This window comes from Nyctereutes procyonoides, unplaced genomic scaffold, assembly GCF_905146905.1.
Source record: "Nyctereutes procyonoides isolate TBG_1078 unplaced genomic scaffold, NYPRO_anot_genome, whole genome shotgun sequence".
NCBI classification, from domain to species: Eukaryota; Metazoa; Chordata; class Mammalia; order Carnivora; family Canidae; genus Nyctereutes; species Nyctereutes procyonoides.
In genome coordinates this window covers 1,804,929-1,826,214 of record NW_026575128.1, presented here as the reverse complement: position 1 = coordinate 1,826,214, position 21,286 = coordinate 1,804,929, and the positions used below count along the sequence as shown (strand labels likewise).

Genomic DNA, 21,286 nt, shown 5'->3' with positions numbered 1-21,286 from the left:
ATAACCCGCTGACGCGCCGCCGGGAGGGATCCCGCCGAGCCCGTGGGCGGGGCGGCTCGGCCGCGGACCAACGAGAGGGCTCGGGCCCCGCCCCCGCGCGCCCCCCCGGCGCCGAGCGGGGGGCGGGGTCGCTCCCGCCGCGGCTCCCCGGCTCCGTAGGCGGCGCTGTCGCGTGCGGGGGCCGCGGCGGGGTCGCCCCGAGCCGGCAGCCCCGCGCCCCCACCCCCGGGCCGCGGGCGGGGCGCCCGGGCGGGCGGAGGGCCGGGGCGGCGGGCGGGCACGCCCCGCCCCCTCCCGCGCCGGGCCCGCCCCCTCCCGGCCCCCGCCCGTCCCGAGGTGCAGCCGGCGCTGAGCGCGGCGGGCGCGGGAGCTGGCGCTGGAGCCGGAGCGGCGGCGGCGTTCGCGGGGCGGCGGCGGCGGCGGCGGCGGCGGCGGCGGCGGCGGCGCGGGCTCCGGCATGGTGCAATCCGGCCTCGTCCCGGGAGAGCGGGGCCCGCGCGCGGGGCGGGCGCCGGGGGGGCGGCGGCAGCGACGGTGGCGGTGGTGGCTGCAGGCGCAAGCAGGCGGCAGGTGCTAGGAGCGGAGCGGGGCGAGCTGTGTGCCCGCCGGGCCCCGGGGCCGCCGCTGCCTCGCCGCGCGCACCCTCCCCTCGCCTCGGGCTTCCCAGCGCGCGCAGCGCCCCGTCTCGGCGTCCCGGCCCATGGCGCCCCGCGGCTGAGCCGGCGCCGCCAGGGACCCCTCCCGCGGGCCTCCCCGGGGCGCGCCGCTCCCGGAGCCGCCCGCCCTCCGCGGAGTCTCCCTCCCCTCCTCGCCCGAGCCGGGCGGGACCATGGCTGCGAAGCTGCGAGCGCATCAGGTGGACGTGGACCCGGACTTCGCGCCGCAGAGCCGGCCGCGCTCGTGCACCTGGCCGCTGCCGCAGCCCGACCTGGCGGGCGCCGAGGACGGAGCGCTGGGCGCGGGGGGCGCGGGGGGCGCGGGGGGCGCCGAGGGCGCCGAGGACTGCGGGCCGGAGCGCAGGGCGACGGCCCCGGCCATGGCCCCGGCGGCGCCGCTGGGCGCGGAGGTCGGGCCGCTGCGGAAAGCCAAGAGCTCGCGGCGGAACGCGTGGGGGAACCTGTCCTACGCCGACCTCATCACCAAAGCCATCGAGAGCGCCCCGGACAAGCGACTCACGCTCTCGCAGATCTACGACTGGATGGTCCGCTACGTGCCCTACTTCAAGGATAAAGGCGACAGCAACAGCTCGGCCGGCTGGAAGGTGGGAGCGTCCGGCCGGGGAGGGGGGCCGGGGCGCCGCCGGGGCCTCCGGGGGCGCCGAGGGGAGGGAGGCCCTGGGGCACCCCTCGGGGTCACGGAGTGTGCGCCGGGGAGGAAGGGGCCGGCCGGCCGGCGGGCGGGCGGGGGCGCGCTGCGAGCAGCCGTGTGCGTGCCCTGGGTGCAGGGCGGGAGGTCTGGCGAGGTGACCGGGGACCGCCACTTTGAGGCCCAGCCCCCCAGGGACGCCGCCACCCCGTGCGTGGCTGCAGAGCAGAGGAACCCATTCCCAGGCCTCTGATGTGTGGGGGCCCCCACTTAAGCCCCCCGCGAGTTTGCTTTGTGCGTTACTCTTGTTTTACCCTCTCCGCCAGGGCACCCTCCTTAAAGAGCTGGAATAATGGCCTGGGGCCAGTGTCTGCTTTCTCCCCAGATCTCTCCCACTGCCCTCCCTGGAGCTGGCCCCAGGGTAAGGACTGAGCCCCCAGCCCCCGCAGCTCTGCCTGTGGTGCCAAGAGTTCACCCCAGGGCACCAGCCAGCCTGGGGTGGGGAACCGGTCAGGTGACCTGGAATCTGAGTTCTCCGTGGGGCAGCTGCTGTCTCCCCCCTGCCTGGATCAGCACGGTGGGTGGGTGATGACCCCTGCTGGTGTGAGGGCAGGGTGCTGAGGGCTGGGGACCTGTCCCTGCCCACCCCAGGCTGGCTTCCTGAGCCCAGATGCATTGGCGGGGGGGAGGGGAGGGGAGGGGCAGGGGCAGGGGCACCCTAGGGAGGCCTCAGTGCCATCCAGTGGAAAGGGGGGAGCCATCTTGGGAGAGTGCAAGGGCCTGACTGGATTGTGGCCTCCAGACCCTCCTCTGGCCATCTTGTTGGGGGAGTGGGGATAGTCGATGCCTTTGCAGGAGAAGGAGGAGGAGGTTTGGGGGGGGTGCTGTGCCTTGGGCCTGTGAGCTGGTAGGCTTCCTATGGGGGGGGGTCTCTGCGAGGGAGGCAGGCCTGGAGGGGGGGGGGTCTGTGCCTGGTAGTGGCTGCGGCCAGGGTCAGAGGAAGGTGTGCCTGGGAGGAGGCGAGCCTTGTGACCGAGCTCGGTCGCCCGGGGGCTGCGTTGTAGGGGCCACGGTGCTCCGCCAGGTCCCGTGGCTCTCAGGCTTCATGCTGGCATATTCTGTGTCTCTCTCTGGCCACCATGGGGTGGAGGCACAGGTTGGAGGCGGCCCCATGAGTTTCCTCCCACATCCTCTCTCCAGCCTCCTTGGGCTCAGCCCCCACGAGAACACTTACTCCTCCTAAGTGGGTACTGCCCTTGGGATTTGGTGCCCCCCTGCTTCCCTGTCCCCAAGCACTGTCCCACCTTTCAGTTGCTCTTGTCCTCAGGAGCACAGAGTTCCGATGCCTCTTCCAGGAAGCCTTCCTTGGCCCTCTTGAGCTGGCTAAGGACTTCCCTCTTCCCTGGCCCTCTCCCTGCCTGTCATAAGGCTCAGTCTTTTGTGTCCTGTTACATTTCCCCTCCCCACCCACCCGTCAGAAGACAGTGGCAGTGGCGGAGCAATCTCTGTGCCCACAGCACCCAGCATAGAGCCTGGCACTAAGGAGCCGTGGTGCCTGTCTGGTGAGAGTGTGGAGAAACGGGTGGCTGGTGCAGAGGATGCCGAGGCTGGGGAGGGTGCCGTGGGCCAGAGTAATCCAGGGAGGGCTTCCTGCAGGAGGTGGAGCCCCACCTGAGCTTGAGGGATCAGGAATGGTGGGGGGAGGATGGCAGGAGGAGACATGAGCTGGAGTTCACTGAGGGTCTCAGGGCCAAGGCAGGGCTTCCAGGGGCTGCTGGGTGGCAGGTGCCAGGCACCTTCAGGCGTCGGTGCCAGGTGTCTCCTTAACACTCTCAGCAGTCCCCGAGGTGGCTGTCACTGTCACCATTTACAGAGCTGGGCGCTGAGGGGCAGAGTGGAGGAGTGAACTGCCCAAGGTCACACAGTCAGTGGATGGGAAGGCTGGACTCCAGTCCAGGTGTGTCTCCTTCCGAGGCCCCACGGAGCCTCTGCCATAGTGTCCTGCTGGCACTGGGTGTGGGAGGGGGACACAGATGGCTTTAGAACGGGCTGGGGGGTGCAGATCTAAATCCTAGAAGGTGGCTGGGAATGTGCTGGGAGATAATTTGGTCCCTTGAGTTCATTTCTGGGACGATGAGACTGAGGCCCCGAAGGGGAGGGAACTTCTCAGGTTGTTGGTGAGCGGCAGGTGCTGGACGATGGCCCAGGTCTCCTGCCTGCGTGTTGGCAGTGCTTCCCACGGCCCCACGCTGCTGGGGACACACTGGTTCTCCCTGCACCTGGCTCAAGAAGGAAGACGCCCTGGTGGGCTGGGGCATGGGAGAGGGAGCCTGAGGCTCCTGACCGGGCCCTGGGCCGAGACCACCCAGGCACTGGATGAGGGCTGTTGGAGGGGGGCCCTGGCCTTCCCCATCTCATGTGGTCAGTGGCTGTCCTCCTTCTACCCCACCCCCCATCCTTTTTCTCCTCTCATTCCTACCTCCCCCTCCCCCCCCCCCCCCCCCCCCCCGCCCACGCCACCCCACTGTATTCCCATTCAGCATTCAGTCCCTCTGGGGAACCTGGTGGAGGGACCATCCCCAACTCCCAGCCAGCCTGTGCTTTAGCAGAGGCTGTGGTACAGCTCAGGTGCCAGGGCGGGGGCTGGGGCCCATTGTTCCTTCCTCCCTCCCCTCCCCCACACAAGTGTTGCACCCAAATCCCTGGGGCTTAGCAAACCCTGTGTCAGATGGAGGGTGGAGGACCAAAGGGGAAAGCATGGGGCCTGCCTTCAGGATGCATCAGGGCTCCACACCCAGGCTGTGTATTCTACAGGCGGGAAGGGCGGGAGGTGGGGGCCGGGGGGGGCAAGGAAGGCGGGTTACCCCCCCCCCCCCCCGGGAGCCCGGGCAAACGCTCACAGAGAAGGTGGCACTTGATCTGGGCTGTCTTCGCTGGGGGGTAGAATTTGGGAGAAAGTCTCTCAAGGGATATTGACTGCAGACGCAAAGGCAAGGAGGTAGAGGGCTGGGCGGCCAGGCCGGAAGCAGCAGCTTCAAGGGACGGCAGGGAGGTGGCATGGGGAGGGCAGAGCCGGCCGGGCCCCGGAAGGGCCCGTGTGCTTGGCTTTTGCCCTGTGGTCCCACTCGTGACCTGGGGAGGTAGAGGTGCGGTGGGTAGGATGGCCGCAGGTGCAGGGCCCCCAAGAGGCTGCAGCCTGCAGAGAGGCCCGCCAAGGGCGTGGGGGGGGGGCGCTCCACCAAAGGGGCTGGCGGTGCTTCCCTCAGGACACAGGGTCTCCAGGCCCCGGGTGAGGGCTTGGACAGGAGACTTGTCCTCACTCGCCAGTGTCCTCAAAGTGCATCCAGGTGGAGCCTCCCGGCTCCTCCCTGAGGCTCCAGCCCCACCTTCCCTAGCACAGGACTCCTCCAGGAAGCCTTCCGGGCTGCTCTGGGTCCTGGTGCTCCTTCCACTTAGCGCCCCTGGAGTTGTTCTGTCTGCTTTTGTGTTTCCTGGCTGCCAGCTCCCCTGAGAGCTCCCAGGCCAGGCCTGGACACCTCCCATTCCTGTCCCCAGGCCTGATGGGGGAGGAGCACAGTGGATGGGGACTTCCCTTCTCCCTCCGGGCCTGGAGCTGCCCTGCGGTTGGGGGATGGGGTGGGGAGGGCTGGTGCTACCCCCATGTGGCCCGGGCTGGCCGGTGGGTCTTAGGTAGGGTGGAGGGGGGCCCCCGGGCCCCCCCCATCCATAGGCCAGGAGGAGGGTCCTGTTACAGGCAGGAGGAGCAGTGGCTGCCGGTGCAGAGGGCTCCCCCTTCCCTCCTCCCTCCAGCTTGCTCCAGCAGGGCTCCCTCCTCCTCCTTTGTCCTCCGGGGATCCCCAGCCCCAAGGGCTGGTGGGGGTGCGGGAGGAGGCGGTGTGAGCCCCGGTTGGGGGGTGTCCTCACCCCCCGCACTGCACGAGCGGGGGGCTGGCAGCTGCCCGCCTCCTGGGCACGAGCCCGTGCCAGCCGCTCCTGGCACAGTTGCTGGCACGCCCGGCAGACTCCCACGGCCACCTGCTCACACCCACCCACGAGCGCTGGCGCGCTGCGGGCCCTTCCGGCTTCCCGGGCCTCCCGGCGCCCCTCCCCCTCCCCCTCCCCTTCCCCGCAGCCCGCTCGGGAGCCCCCACCCCGTCCCCTGCTCCCCGGGGCGCCCCCCCCACCCCGGGCCCCCTCGCTGCAGCCAGGCCGGCCCCCTCCCTGCGCAACTTGGGGGGCTCGGGAGTCTGGGCCGCGGAAGAGGCCCCTGGGGTAGCTGCGGGAGAAGGAGGGCCCGGAGGCAGACAGACAGACGGACAGACAGGGTGAGGGCCCCGCCTGCCACCTGGCGCCGCTCCAGCGGGACGATGGCGGGCAGCGCCGTGCCAGGCGGTAATTGCAGACAGACTAATTTAAAGAGATGAGACGGTTATTTTTAACTCGTGTTAAGGTAATGAACGGCGCGGGGGGGGGTTTGCGGGTTCGAAAGTTCAGCGCCCCCCAACCCCCACTTTCTGCGGGTTGGGGCCCCCCTCTCTGCACACCCGGAGGTCTCCAGCTCCAGGACCCCCTGGAGTTGGGGGCCTCTGCCAGGGACCCGGAGGGCTGAGAGGGTCAGGAGAGGGGCGCCCCCTGGCCCCCCGCAGATCCCTTCACATCTTGGCCACCAGCTCTCTGGGGGGTGTAGGAGCATCCCTGTCCCCCGGTTGGAGAAGTGACTCGCCCCGAGGTCCCATCCCTAGGAAGGGTCTGGCCTGGGAACTGAACACCTTTCTGACCCCTTGACTCCCACTGTTTCCGCACCACCGGGGCTGGAGGAGAGGGCTTGTGTTTGGATTTTGAGAGGGCACAGGCCTGTTCCTGGCAGCCCAGGGTCTTGTCTTTGAGTGGCAGCTGGTGGTGGCCGCAACACGGGATCTCGGGGGGCCGTGGAAGCCTCTCTGTCCCCGTCGTCTGAGGGGCAAAGGGGTGTGGGTACAAGCTTCTGGGGTATGGACCTACTGGGTATATAGCAGGGTGAGCCCCCTCCTCACCTCACTGCCTCCCTTACCTGGTGGGAGGCTCACCAGCAGCCCCTCCCAATTTGCAGCCTAGAAGCCTGCCTCCCAGCTTGGGGGTGGGTACCTGGGAAACAGGTTACATACTGCCCCCTCCCTTTCCACCTGCGGATCAGGCTTTGGAGGGCTCTACGGTGGGGAGTCATGGGACCATGCATGACCTTCCGGGCCCAGTTCCCGGCTCACACACCCCTGGTGACTGAGTGCTGCTGCGGCAGGAGTGCCCTTTCTATTAGGCCTCAAAGTTGTGAGCACTTCCTTCCTTCTCCCTGGCAGCGGCCCAGCTCCCCGGGGCATCGCTTCTGTCCCGGTGTATTAGTTCAGGGTTTGGGTCAGCCAGAGGGGTGGGATCCGGAGCGGTGGAGGGGTGCACAGAGCACCCACAGAGCGCCCATCAGGGTTCTGATCCAGTGTGTGAGCTGGAGCAAGGCTCTCTCCCATTCTGATCCTCGAGGTCCTCATCAGCACCCAAAGGGCCTTCGCGGGATCCCTGGTTCTTTCAGGCCTCAGGCTGACAAGCCCTCTGGTTCGAGGAGCCATGGGGGGTCGGTTAGTTGGGACCTAGGCACGAAGTACTGATAGGACTTCTCAGGAGTGCGGGCCTGTGAATACAGGTGTGGATGGACCAGAACTTGGGTCCTGCTTGGGGAGGCCTACCCTGACCCTGGCAATACCCTGGTGCAAACATACTTTGGACACAATGAAGGGTGTGCTCTTGGCAGTCTCTGGGGTGGGCCCCCAGAGCAGACAGATGGGGGTGCAGGGTGTTGGGTGGGCATTGACTAAGGCTCTGGGGCCTGGGTAGGGCGCTCAGGGGGACAGCTGGATCTGGAGTGCCCCCCCTTCCTCCTGGCACCCTGGTTACCATGGAAACCAACTCCTGTTTGGGAGGGTTTGGCTGTTTGCTGCCTCTCCCCACCCCCCAACCCATATGTGGAGGTGGGAGGGGGGCCAGGTGGCGTGTGGGGGAGGGGCCTCCCACACCCTCCCCCCTCCCCCCCGCCCTCACTCTTTGCAGAGAAACCTTTCTGGTCTGGGGGGCGGGTGCCTGTTGTGGGAAGGGGAACAGGAATTAAGAGAATTAACGTCTGGGTGCTAGGCTGTTGGGCACTTCACATGTGTACGTTCTTGTTTTACATCCTCCCTGGACCCTGCCAGGTATGTGTTAATAGCCCCATTTTTCAGTTAAGGAAATGGAGGCCAAGAAAGGTGAAGTCACTTGGCCGGGGCAGCATGGCTGGGACGAGGCTGAGGCTGGATTTAGACACCGACCGGTCTTTCCCATGTTTCTCCCAGCACTGTGCAGTCTCAGCCCCAAGCACCCCAGCCCGCCTGCCCCAAGGATCCCTCATGCTCCAGAACCCTCTGGGGCTCCTCAGTTCCCCCTGGGAGCCAGCCGAGCTTGAACTGCCCTCCTTCCTGCTTTCCCTGCTGCCTGTAACCTCAGGACCCCCTCGCACCACCACCTTTCCACCCCATACCCCCTGCCGTTGACAGATGCTCATCAAGGTGGCTCCTGACTCCTGGACTGAGCCCTTGGGCCACCCGTCAGAAACTAGGCTGGGGAGACTGAATACAGGCCCACCTCCCAGGTGATTCTGGAACCTACTACATCTCTCTGAGAATTCCTGCCTTAAATCCTTCGTTGTTGGCAAACCTGGTTGATGCTCAGAGTCACCTAGAAGCTTTTAAATAATACAGGTTTCCAGTTTCCATATCAGATCCTCTGAGGGTCTGATTTTAATAGGACTGTGTACCGATGGACCAGATTCTGAGCCAATGACTCAGATGGCAGTGTCCCGGGCTCCTGTGTGTCCCTCCCTTCTGCTCCCAGTGTAGACCAGCTTCTTCTCTAAGCAGGCTGTCCAGGTGGAGCCCCTCCCCTCCCTCTCACTCTTTTTTGGGCCCTCCAGAGAATTGAGGGCCAAGGGACGGACTCCCCAGCCCCAACACCTTCACCCTCCTGTCTTAGGTATGAACACAGCTGGAGGGGCTAGCGCCAGCAGCCAGGGCTGATGCCCCCTGCCACTGGGAGCCTGTGGCTGCAGGAGGACGCGTGCTGGTGTAAATACTCAGTGAGCCTCTGGACCAGGAAGGGCCTGCAAGTCACAGCCCCTGTTCTCTGATGTGCACAGTGTGGCGTGTACAGTGTGTGTACAGTGTTGTGCTGTCCCAACAGGGCCCCCTCCAGGGACCTTAGCATGACACTCAAGCGCTTGGCCCCCTGGTCCCAGCCGATCACTCCACTCCTTGCTCTTCTGACCCTCGAATTAGCCACCCTGAACTGTTCTAGCTCAGGATTCAGCCGCCACGTGCCGTTACACACATGCTTTCATCGAACTCTCGCGGCACCCTGTGAGGCTGCTACTGTGATTCCCTTGTTTTAGGAAGAAATAAGGCTGGAGAAAGTGGCTTTCGTTGTATCCTGCTGTAAGTGACAGAAATAAAACTCCCCGGGCTACTCCTCCCTAGCCCAGTGTTCAGGCCAAGCCAATCCAAGCTCTCTCTCTCTCTCTCACACACACACACACACACACCCCTCACCCCCTCTACACCATGTCCCCCCCACCCCATCCCACCATCCCCATCATTGTCTCTCTCTGCTCCCTCTTAGAATGTGGCCCTGAGGCTTCCAGCCTGGGGGATGCTCCAGGGGTACCTGGCTCAGACCGGCATGCCCGGGTGCTATGCCGTGGTGTTCTGTGGTGTACTCCTCTCTCTTCTGCACCCCCCTCTGCAGGCCCAAGGCTGATGACAACTTCCCCCATGCACTTCAATCCAGGCTTACACCTGTTAACCCCCCACTGCGGTGCTGCTCAGAGGAACCAGTCTGGCTCCCTGACCTCTCGAGTGACCCACAGGTCAAGCGGGGGAGATAAGATGAGGCCTTGTGAATTTGATTCGGGATAAAGATTGCTCAGGGTCACGAGGGGAGGCCAAATAATGAGCTCTGGGTATGTGGAGGTGGGGAGGGGAACCAGACAAAGGAGGTCAGAGCCTCAGGACTCTTTAGGAGCCCCTTGGGGTCTGGTTCTGTTGGTCAGAGCACAGCAGGACCTGAGGCTGGGGCCAGAGGGGAATAATGGTCTTGAATATCCAGCCAGGGGAGTGGCACTCCTAGCTGGGGAATGACAGAGGCAGACAGATCATTCAGGCCTGGTGTGGACAAGGGGGAAAGAGTGGCTTTGGGCACCCAGATGCTGGGGACCAGGGGAGAAGGTGGGTCTGAGGGGGTAGGGGCCCAAAGAGTCCAAGAAGCAGGCCTGAGGTGCCCTGCGGGAACCTTTGGTACCTGGGGGATCTCAGAGGTGAGACGGTGGTGTGGTGAGGAGTCCTGGAGGCAGCAGGGAGGAGCAAACCTAGCTCTGCTGCTCACCGTCTACGTGGCCTTCGGCCACTGAGCCTGTCTTCTCCTCTACAAAATGGGATAATAATAGTTCTCATGCCCAGGCTTTGTTGTGAGAGTAACAGGAGAGATCCGTGTAATAAGGTCCCCAAGAAATCCTAGCAGACACCCTTAGGGCTATACGTTGCTCTGGGAAAGGAAAGGAATCCCTTCCCCTTTGCGGTGTAGGGTGGGGATCCTGGGTCCTGATCCTTGAGAGACACAGGTGTGTGTGTGTGTGTGTGTGTGTGTGTGTGTGTGTGTGTGTGTGTGTGTGTTGGGGGAGGGTGTCCTTCCTCTGATGCTTCCCTTACCCTCCCCAAGGTGGCGGCTCTTCAGGATGTCCAAGCTTCCACCTGCCTCTAGCTTGGCCCACTGTTTTCTGGCCTCCAGAGCCTTCCTTGTGGCCTTGGGAGGCCAGCAGGCAGGTTTAAGACTCACTATTTTCACAGATGAAGGCAGTGGTTTGCTCAAGGTCACCCTTGAACTCAGGGCCACCTGCCCCTGGACGCGGGCGTCTCTTTGCCCACGAGGAGGCTGTGTGACCTTGGACATGGCCCTTCCCTCTCTGGCTCTGAGTCCCATCTAGAGATCCGAATTCCCCTCCCCCAACACTCTGGGAAGCAGTGTTGCCTCCTCCACCCCGTCTGTCCCCTCCCCCTGTCCTCTGCTGGCCTTGCCGGCTCTGTAACCTGAGCTGGGGCTGTGGGGGAGGGGGGCTTGCCCTCTGCCAGAGGCACCTGCCAGCTGAGCAGATGTGAGGGGATGGAGGCCCCCCTCCCCCCAGGGGATCTCAGGCTGTTAGCGCAGCTAGGCTGGGGCTTGGGCATGCAGGGCTCCGCACACCCAGCCCTGGCCTCTGGCCTCTACACCCAGAGCTTACCCTGAGCACTTGTTCATTTTTCAGTGGACGTTCACGCTCCAACATGTCCTGCAAGGACCTCTCAGTATCCAGAGACAGATGGCAGATGAGGGCTGGTGCCCCGGTCTGGGTGGGCTGCCTTGGGCTCCTGGAGCCCCTTGGCATGGGGATAGAGGGCCAAGGGCAGCCCCTGGGGGTGAGGCCAGTGTCTGTGCGGGTGGCCATGCCCCCGGGAGAGCAGATGGTTCTCTTGGCGCTGTGCCCACTCTTCCTCTTTCCCCCAGGACCCAGCCTACAGGGCTGGGGCACAGCTGCTGGGCCCTCCCCAGAGCTGGGCCCAAGGCAGGGCTGGGTGAGGTCACCGCAGCTGCTCCCAGGGCCTGGGGCAGGGGTGTTAGGGAGGTGCTGCATGCGGAGGGAAGGACGGGGTTCACACTGAGGAGAGATAGGGAGAGGCCAGAATGGCTTTGCATTTAGGGATCCCCTTTAATCTTGGATGAGGGAGGAAAGAATCTTTGGAGGACTCCATGAGCCAGGGTGGACAGCCTCACCCCCCTCCCACCCCCTCGAGCTGCTTTCCGGCCTGGCTCCTCCTCAGAGGCATCTCCGGGTGGGAGGCAGAGGAAAGGCCTTGGGTGTGACTCCCTTTCCCCACCACTAACTTACATCATGCAGCCTGGGGCAGCTCCATCTGTCTCCTGGACCCTCAGTTTCCCAGCAGTGAAATAGGCACACTAAGCCAACTCAGAGGATTGTTAAAAAGACGGTAAGATTTGAAGTGTCGTCGTGCCAGCGCGGCGCATAGCACGTAGGGAGTGTTCAGTAAATGGTAGTTGGTACCTTTCCTTTACTGAATTCTCCTCGGGAGCCTGGAAGTGCTGAGGAGCAGCAGGGAGGTGGCGGAGGCAGCAGGATCGGGAGCCCGAGGCAGGAGGCGAGGCCCAGAGCTTTGGCCTGAGGTTTTGGGGACCAGGAACGGCACCAGGCCCACGTGGCTTAGGGCTTCCCGGAGCCCCAGCCTGTGCTCCAAGGGCTGCCCCGCCGAGTTCAAGTGTGGAGGCCCACTCGTACCCAGTGTCGCACCCAGTGTCATACCCAGTGTCGCACCCGGTGTCGCGCTGGGTCGTGGTTATGTTCCTGCAGCAGCGCTGAGGTGGGAGCCACCACCTTTGGGACTTGGAGAGGGAAGTAGAGAGACATCACAGAGTTTGCCTTGGTGGAGCAGCAGGAACGGGTCAAGCAGAGAAGTGGGGGGCAGCGGGAGCAGAGTGCTGAAGGCAGGCAGTGTAAGACCCCCCGGGTGGCTGGAGCCCGGGGAGGGGGCTGAAGGGCATGGGGCTGATGAGGCCGTAGAGCCTCAGGGCTCCTCTGTGTCAGTCTGGAGTTGGACCCGAGCCCCCAGGAGACGAGGAGCCGTGGGGTTTGAGTAGAGGTGAGCTTCGACTTCTGCCGCTGCTTTGCCTGTACCCAGCCGAGGTGTGCGGGCTCTGCTATCTCTGGGGTGGCGGTGGGGGATGTTAGGGCCTGTCCTTGACCTCATGCTTTGCTTTGGACATTTGGTTCCTCTTGGCCCCTGGCTGCCTGCTTCTGTTCCACTGCTGACCCCAAGCCCAGTCACCTATGGACACCTGTTGCCCTGATGCCCCTGCCTGCCCTTCTGCTCCTCCTCCACTACACACACTGGTGCCAAGGATTTGCACATGGCCTCAGGCCTCTCCAGGTCACCCCCTTCTGCCAGGAAGCCTGCCTGGACTGAGCATCCCAGCTTTAGCCCAGGTGGCAGAGCAAGGGACCCTCAGAGTGTCTGTCTGGCCAGCCTGGGACTCCAGAGTGGGTGTGGGGTACAGGGTGGGACAGGGGCTGCTCCCAGGGCTCTGAGTCAGGGAGAGGATGAGATTCGTGACATGCAGGATCCCATCTGGGTCCCAGCCCTCCCCATGAATATTGTTACCCTCTTTTACAGGGGAGGCCCAAGGTCACATGAATGAAGTTGGGATTCCAGCCCAGCTCTCAACCTTTCTTCATGCAGGGAGAGAGGAACAGAGGGAGGGAGAGGGCAAACAGGAGCCATGGAGGAGATCAGAGAACTTGCATAGGCCCAGGGGTGGTCTCTGACCAGGGATCATCACCACCCTTGGGTAGGCAAGGTCAGCTTCCTAGGGGAGGGGCTGAGCCAAACCTCAGATAATGATGGAACCTGGAGAGGTTCCCATACCCAGCTCTGGGCTTGGATGGGTGCAAGTCCTAGGACTGAACTGGGAAGGTCCTGGGATTCCCCGGATGTCAGGAAGGCCAGGAGGTAGCATAGGACTCGTGGTGGGTGGGGGACACAAGACTTGGGTCTCCTGTCTCTGCTGAAAGCCAGGAAGCTTGGGCTTGAGAACCAAGGCAAGGATGGCTGCTGAGGTGGGCGGGATTGGGTCCCCTGCCACCCAGGTGGAGCGGGTGGGGAGAGCCCTGGCTTTGGAACCCGACAGCTTGGAGACCCCGACCTGCCTCCAGGACTTCCCAGCTTCATCACCTGGGTAGTCCTTCTACCCTCCCAAGCCCACTTCCCCACTTTGTCAAATAGCAGCGCCGCTTTGCAGGGTGGTTATCGGGACTGAAAGAAGAAATGTGTCTGAAGGACCCAGCCGGGGCCTGGCGTGTGGTAGGTGGTGCCCTTCTCCTGCCTTGGTATTTGAAGCCCGTGCCCGCGGTGTGCTAGAGCTGGCAGCCTTGGCTCGGAAGAGCCGGTCCTGCACACTTCTTCCCAGTTCTGTACTCGGTGACGTCATGCTGGCAGCTAAAAATTGGCTGCGATGGGAGTATCCATGCCGCAGAAATCAGCAAAAGCTACAGATCAAATCAGGTGGGATCTTTTCCCTCCTGGAGAGCTGGAGGAAATCAGTCCTGTGGGCCCTTCTGAGCCTTAGAGGGGACAGAATGGAAAGTGGAGTAATGGTGGGGCACTGGCTGGGCTGAACGACCTAGGACTCGGGGTCCCTGGGCCCTTGCAGGACTAGAACTCGGGGTCCCTGGGCCCTTGCGGGGGCAGGCGAAGATCAGATACAGTCTTAGCGCCAGGCAGCCCTCTGTAGGCAGGGGAAAGGAGCGGTGAGACCACTCTTCTCTCTAGGTCTTCCCTCCCCGCCTCCCCCCTGCACCCCCCCCTCAGCCCCTGGGACTCTGGCGGGCTCTGGCCTGGAGGAGGGCGAGCTATCAGGGAATGGAGCTGTGCGAGGAGGAGAAATGAGGTTGTAGTGGAAGATAAACGAGGTTGTACTGTCAGGGAATGAGGTGGTACTTGGAGGCAAGGTGAGGCTGCATTATTAGATAGATGAGGTTGTCCTGTCAGGGGATGAAGAGTACTTGTAGGAGAGATGACGTCCTGCCGGACCGGCCGGGTTACACCGTCAGAGAACACAGCCCACCACCGGCAGAAGGCGAGACTCCGACTTGGAGGATAAATGAGGGTGTCCTGCTGGATAGATGAGGGGGCCCGTCAGGTGAATGGAGTGCTGTTAGCAAATGAGGTTGTACTTGCTGGATAAATGGGACTGGGGTGCTGGATAAATGGGGTTGTGCTGTCAGATGAATGCATTACTGCTCGTGGGCGAAGGGTGTCCTGGGAATAAATGAGAGCGTCCTGCTGGATAGATGAGCTGCCACCACCAAATGGATCAGACCCTGTCCGTGAGGGAGGCACCGTCAGCAAGGAGGAGGTGGCTGTCTCCCCGCCGGGGCTCCCCCCTGGCCCCGGCGGGACAGGCTCTCTCGGAAACCTTGGCCCCAGCGAGCCCTGGATCGCCCAAGCCTATCTGGGCAGCGGGAGGAGCCGGGCGGGGTGCGCAGGTGTGCAGGTGCACGTTCCCCCCGTGAGGCCTTGCTCACCTCTCACGGAACCCCGGAGCCTCCTCTGCGCTGCCGTCTGTGGATCGGGCTGCTCCCCACTTCCTTCCACCCCATGCCCGGCTCTCATTCTGTGTTCGCTTCTCTCAGCCCAGTGTGGGGAAGCTAGTCGGCCTAGTTTTCTTTAATTGTCCCTGCAACCCAGTCTCACCCCCCTTCTCTCTCTGTTTCAGTCAATCAGTGAACATTTATTAGATGCCTCGTGTGTATCGAACACCTGGGGTACAGTCAAAAGTGGACAAAAATCCCTCACAAAACTATCTAAATAAAATTACATATTTATATATAACTTCTATATTAATTTCTTTATATATATATATATATATATATATATATATATATATATATATATATATACAAATGATCTATTAATTAAGAAAGTGATCATTGCTTTAGAAAAGTGGAGAGCAAGTAAGGGGGCCAAGAAATGGCAGGGAGGAGGAGAAAATGGTGAGAGCGGTCGGGTTGGGTAAAAGATCCCATCTGAACACAGCCTGGAGAGTGATGAGAGATTGATTGGGTATCTGGGTGAACAGTGTTCCCCTGAGGCAGAGGCCCCAGGGTGGGACCGCGCCCAGCAGGTTCAAGGAACTAGAGGGAGGAATCAAGCAGATCAAACGGGACAGCGTTAGGGGAGGAGTCTGAGAGGTCGTGGAGGGGCTTGTGGGTTAGGGCAAGGCCTGCCTTCTTTACTCTGAGATAGGGGGCATCAGAGGGGTCCGGCAAGACTAGACACGATCCAAGTTATTTAAAGGGCCACTCTGCTGGGTGGTGGAGGGCTGTGGGGACCAAGAGTGGAAGCAGGTAGCTGTTTGAGGAAATAGAGGTTCAAAGCATCCCGCCCCAGAGTTGAGCTGCTCATGGGGTACTGGAGCCAAAACCGGAATCCAGATCCAACCCAGAGCCCATGCACTTTACCCTGCACCAGCCTCCTCTCCCCCGGTGGCTGAGCCCCAGGGGCCCAGCCTCCCTAGCCCCAGGTTCTGAGCGAGAGCGGGGTGGGCACGGATGTCCTCTGCTGTGCCTTCCCTCTGCTCCGTGATGGCCCCCCTCCCAAATCAGCGAGGTCCATCCCCCCCCTGCTGTTAACCTGCTCCAGGCCTTCGGGGAGGTGTGGGAGGTGTGAGGCTCCAGAAGCCAGGCCCAGCTCTGGGCACAGGGGAGCCCGGGCATGCCGGGGCTGTGGCTGTGGTGGCGGGTTGCTAGGCGACTCTAAGAGGGAGCCCTGGTTACTGCTGCCTGGCAGAGGCGGCTCCCTCCTCTGCCTCCCTCACCTCCTCCGTGGCCTCTGGCCTCCCAGGAGGCCTCGTGGGTGAGTTGTGATCTGTGCTTGCCACTGGGTCTTGGCTGGGAGCTCTGATTGGTACCAGGTGGCTGGGCCCCAAGGAGCCTGACTGGGCTGCAGGACCAGGGCTTCCCCTCAGGGGCCACAGCCCTGGTGCACACCTGGTGCTCAGCCTGGGCTCCGCAAGGGGCCTAGGTCTTTATCCAGCTCTGGGCTCCCTCCCTGGGTGATGGCAGCCTTCTAGGCCTTGACTGCCCATCCATCTGGCCTGCAGCCTTCCTCCACGGGGGCCTGGTTTCCTGTGAGAGCGCCAGGGGTGCCGAGCCAGCCCAGCTCCAGGCACCCCGCCCCTGCTCCCTGATGGCTTGAGTGTGACACTCCATTTTGCATTAGATTCCATTTGTGAACAGACTTCCACTACCTAAAAAAAAAAAAAAAAAAAAAAAGTTTGGGGGTCTGGATGGCTCAGTCCGTTAAGCTTCTACCTTTGTTTGGCTCAGGTCATGATTCCAGGGTCCTGGGATTGAGCCTGGGCAGGAGGCATCCGGCTCCCTACTCAGTGGGGAGTCTGCTTGTCCTTCTCTTTCTCTGCCCCTCCCTGACCCCCCCAAGTCATGCTCTCTCCCTCTCTCTCTCTCAAATAAAAATCTTTACACTTGATCTTACCCAAAAGGCCGAGAAGCAATCAAATAAAAATCTTAAAAAAAAAAAGTTTGAAAACCTGTGGACTGAATGAGTCCACAGAACTTTCAGTGTCATGTTTGAAAAGGTCACAGAGTACAGTTGGCACATCTCATCAGTGTCCAGGTGAGGAAACAGGCTCAGGTGAGGCTTGGTGGGGTGAGAAGAGCACCACACCAGGGGTCCGGTGGCCCGTGCTCAAATCCCTGCTCTGCTTCCAGGTCCTGGGCAACCTTGGGGGAGTCCTTTCTTCTCTCTGAGTGACCTGCCGTGGTTCCAGGCTGGGGCTCCAGCTCCCAGGGGTACCCGACCAGGCAGGAACACAGTGGGGAAGAGTGCAAACCCTCATAGGTCCAGAGCATGCACTCTTGGTACAAATCATCTAAAACAGTATTTGTATATTCAGAAAGCTTAGATGCGCTAAGAAGTACAATGCGAAATCCCCCTGAATGCTAAAAATGAAGCCCAAGACTTAATAGGAAATTTTGACCTTGCACCATGCCCCTGGTCTTCTCATGCTGCCAACTTCTAGGGATAGTTTACATGGAAAGTTTGAGAAGCACTAGGGTACTGGCTTCCTAAGATTCTTTGGAAATTCCCGGACTCGTTTCTCTCTCCTGTGGCGGTATGTGACGTCCTGTAGACTTGGGTGAGAATCACCTGAAATCAGTACCTGGCCCTGCCATTTGAACTGTGGGACTGGCAGCTTGCTTAACCTCTCTGAGCCTTACTCTCCTCATCTTGAGATGGGGATCCCAATCCCTGACTTGTATGGAGTTTGATAGAATGCGGGAGATAAAGTACTTCTAACACCTAGGGCCGAACAAGCAGGTACTGAGTGGGTGCTGGCACTTGGCGATGTCCTTCCCTCTCTCTCCCCCCCCTCGCCCCCGCGCCCCCCAGCACTCAGAACCAGGCTGGCACATAGTGACACTGATGAAGAGGTGTTGCCTGCCCGACCTCCAGCGGGAGAAGCTGGGAGGTGGAGCCTCTGTGAAGCCAGACAGTCCCATGAGGAGAACGGAGGCCCCCAAGGCCTCTGAACACAGGTGTGCAGGAGGGGCTAGGGAGCCAGGTGCAAGGGCAGGAGTGGGAAGGGGGTATCCACTGGAGGGAGCACCACTCCCCGGGGCTTCCTCTCCCCCTCTTCACAGGGTCCCAGGAGAAGCCAGGCAGGGCAATGCTGGGAGGGGCCTTGGAGCTGTCACCTCCCAAGACCAGAAAGTGCCAGCGATAGGGAGGGAGGGAGTGGTGCCTGAAGAATCAGGTCCCAGGAGCTGGGAGCGTGAGTGGGGAAGGAGCCCTCCTTCTGGAGACTTGGTGGAAGGAGGCAGGAGGGAGGGCCCTCACTGGTCAGTGGTTTATGGGGCTTGGTGGACAAACAGGTTAAGAATAGGTCCGAGAGCTGGGTGGATCTGGAGTGGTACCTGGCATCGCTGCCTGTGGGACCCTGGGCGAATTACATCATGCCTCTGGGCCTCTGTTCCCCGGTACAGTGAGATGGGGTGATGCCAGCTTCCCAGACTTGCTGGTGCCTAGCACAGTTATACTCAGGTCACGACATTAAGGAGGTAGAGACAGAGCAGGTCTGCTGGGTGATCTAACAGTGTGGTCTTCTGGCCAGAGTGAGGCCTTTAACCGGTGTTTATGAGCACCTGGTGCATCCACCTAACAGGTGCCCACACACATCACCCCAGGCAGTGATCTAACAGCCTTCTGAGGCGGTTACTGAATGGTGCCCATTTTGGTCAGCGTCGTTCACTGAGGCACAGGCTCACGGAGGTGGAGTCAATGGCCATGGTCACATAGCTGGGTGGCTGCAAAGAGCCAGGCATCCCGCCCAGCCCTTCCGATAGCCCAGCCCATGCTCCTTCCACAGCAGTGCCTGAGTCGGGAGGTCAAGGCCCCCAGGCGGCAGGCCCCAGAGGTGGGGCAGGGCAGGTGCAGCCCCCAAGTCCTCCTTGAGGTGCTTGTGGGGAGCCAGGTCGCAGGAGCTATGGCCCCCACCCCCCTGTTCCCCCAACCCCGCCTTCTTGCAAAAGCAGGCTTCGACAGGGGGAGCATTAGAGACTGGAGCAGCAGAAATTTAGAAAGCGTGGACAGGACTGGGAGAGGTGGGGCCCAGGGAGGGACAAGCAGAAGGGGCCCTGCGTGTAGCCCTGGGCAAGCCGCTTCACCCCTCTGAGCCTTAGTCTTCTGGTTGTAAATGGGGGTTATGCCACCTGATGGGGACTTTGTGAAGCTTCTATCAGAAGGAGGCTTTGGGGGCAAAGCTCCTTCGCTTCAGGTGGTTGGCGGGAGCGCAGGCTGGGAGCTGGGCCGGCCTGAAGGTGGGCACTGAGCAGAGGTGGGGCCTGAGGTCCCCATGGCTGATGGATGTGCTTGGAGGGGCTTGCTGGGAATCTAGGCTTCTATAGTTCTGACAGGCGCTCACAAGACTTGGGGGAAATTTCAGAAGAGTTTCGGGCCTGTCCCCACCTTGGGGACCCCCAGCCTTTTCTGCTTTCCCTGGCCAGGCCCTCCCAGCAAAGGGTTAACAGTCTTCTCTACCTGCAGTTGCATTTTAAAGACACGAAATTAAAGCAGGTAATTTATTCTCCCCACACACGAAAGAGCAATTAGTTCTAAACAGGGCTTAATCAGTCACCGCGAGATTGATTTCTGGAGCCCTGGGTTTTCGGGCTCCTGGCGCCATGCCAGGCTGGGGAGGGAGGGGGGCAGACAAATGAGCCGCGGCGGCAGGAGCCCTTACATAATCTGCTGGGGGGCCCTGGCAGCCTGGCTAGCCCCAGGCGGGGCTGGGCTGGGGAGAGGGGGCCCTGCTGCAGCTCCTGGGGAGTAGCCCTCCGGTTGTGCCACGCCTTCTGGGGACAGGCCAGGCCCAAAGCTGCAGCCCCACCCTCTGGGCCACACGCGCGCGAGTGTGTGTGTGTGTGTGTGTGTGTTGGGGAAGAGTGGAGCGGTGCGTGCTGGGGTAGAAGGTGGGTATTCCCGTCCAACCTTTACTTACACCTGTCTTCCCCCTCTTCACCCCATTCACCCTCCATCACGTTTCTTCCCATTGCCCCTTCTCCTTCCTCTTCTCTCTCTTTTTTTCCTCTGTTTTCTGCCCCTCGTCCTTCCATCGCTTCCTCCTCTTTTCCTCCTGGCCTCCTCGCCCCCCCCCCTTGTCTCTGGCCACAGAACTCCATCCGGCACAACCTGTCGCTGCACACCCGGTTCATCCGCGTGCAGAACGAGGGCACGGGCAAGAGCTCCTGGTGGATGCTGAACCCCGAGGGCGGAAAGACGGGCAAGACCCCGCGCCGGCGGGCCGTGTCCATGGACAACGGGGCCAAGTTCCTGCGCATCAAGGGCAAGGCGAGCAAGAAGAAGCAGCTGCAGGCGCCCGAGAGGAGCCCCGAGGACAGCCCCCCGGGCGCGCCGGCCCCGGGGCCCGTGCCCGCCGCCGCCAAGTGGGCCACCAGCCCGGCCTCGCACGCCAGCGACGACTACGAGGCGTGGGCGGACTTCCGCGGCGGCGGGAGGCCCCTGCTCGGGGAGGCGGCCGAGCTGGAGGACGACGAGGCCCTGGAGGCCCTGGCGCCGTCGTCGCCGCTCATGTACCCGAGCCCGGCGAGCGCGCTGTCGCCCGCGCTGGGGGCGCGCTGCCCCGGGGAGCTGCCGCGCCTGGCCGAGCTGGGGGGCGCGCTGGGGCTGCACGGCGGGGGCGGCGGCGGGGGCGGCGGCGGCGGGGGCGGCGGCGCGGGGCTGCCCGAGGCCCTGCTGGACGGCGCGCAGGACGCGTACGGGCCGCGGGCCCGGGCCGGGACGCCCGCCTACTTCGGCGGCTGCAAGGGCGGCGCCTACGGGGGCGCGGGCGGGGGCGCGGGCGCGGCCTTCGGGCCGCCGGCGCTGGGCGCGCTGCGCCGCCTGCCCATGCAGACCATCCAGGAGAACAAGCAGGCCAGCTTCGCGCCCGCCGCCGCGCCCTTCCGCCCGGGGGCGCTGCCCGCGCTGCTGCCGCCGCCGCCCGCGCCCAGGCCCGGCCCCGTGCTCGGCGCGCCCGGGGAGCTGGCGCTGGCGGGCGCGGCCGCCTACCCCGGCCCCGGCAAGGGCGCCGCCCCGTACGCGCCGCCGGCGCCCTCGCGCAGTGCCTTAGCCCACCCCATCAGCCTTATGACGCTGCCCGGCGAGGCGGGCGCCGCGGGCCTGGCGCCCCCGAGCCACGCCGCCGCCTTCGGGGCCCCGCCCGCCGGCCTCCTGCTGGACGCGCTGCCCGGGCCGTACGCGGCGGCCGCCGCCGGGCCGCTGGGGGCCGCGCCCGACCGCTTCCCGGCCGACCTGGACCTCGACATGTTCAGCGGGAGCCTCGAGTGCGACGTCGAGTCCATCATCCTCAACGACTTCATGGACAGCGACGAGATGGACTTCAACTTCGACTCGGCCCTGCCCCCGCCGCCGCCCGGCCTGGCGGGGGCCCCGCCCCCCAACCAGAGCTGGGTGCCGGGCTGAGCGGCCTCCGCGCCCCCCGGGCGCCCCCCCCCCGCCCCGCCCCGGCGAGGGCTCGTCTTCCCGTCCTGACCCCCTGGGCCCCACCCCGACCTCGGCCCCGCGGGAGGACCCTGGGGGGGGCGGCGCTGGAGGAGGGCGCTGGGGCACCTGCCGCTCCCGCCCGCTCCTGAGACCCGGGCCCCGCGGGGCCCCGCGGGCTTGGGGCCGGTGGCGGTGGCGGTGGGGACGAGCCAGGTGGGCGCCGACCAGGAGGGGCGGCACGGGGCTGGGGGCGCCTCCGAGCCCCCAGGCTTCATCTGCGGGCCCTCGCCGCGGCCCACCGCCCG

The 21,286-nt window shown here is 63.4% G+C and overlaps 1 protein-coding gene across 1 annotated transcript; it reads left to right on the top strand.

The window, feature by feature from the left end:
• The first annotated feature begins 723 nt into the window (after positions 1-723).
• FOXO6 (forkhead box O6) lies at positions 724-21,044 on the top strand. The gene is made up of 2 exons (XM_055341803.1): positions 724-1,261; positions 19,650-21,044. The coding sequence occupies exons 1-2, from the start codon at positions 830-832 to the stop codon at positions 20,958-20,960; spliced, it is 1,743 nt and encodes a 580-aa protein (XP_055197778.1). The 5' UTR covers positions 724-829; the 3' UTR covers positions 20,961-21,044.
• Positions 21,045-21,286: the final 242 nt, after the last annotated feature.

Excerpts from the sequence above, each read along its gene's own strand:
- FOXO6 (XM_055341803.1), top strand. The coding sequence starts at position 830 with ATGGCTGCGAAGCTGCGAGCGCATCAGGTGGACGTGGACCCGGACTTC. Across the intron at positions 1,262-19,649 it reads ACAGCTCGGCCGGCTGGAAG|AACTCCATCCGGCACAACCT; the intron begins GTGGGAGCGTCC and ends CTCTGGCCACAG.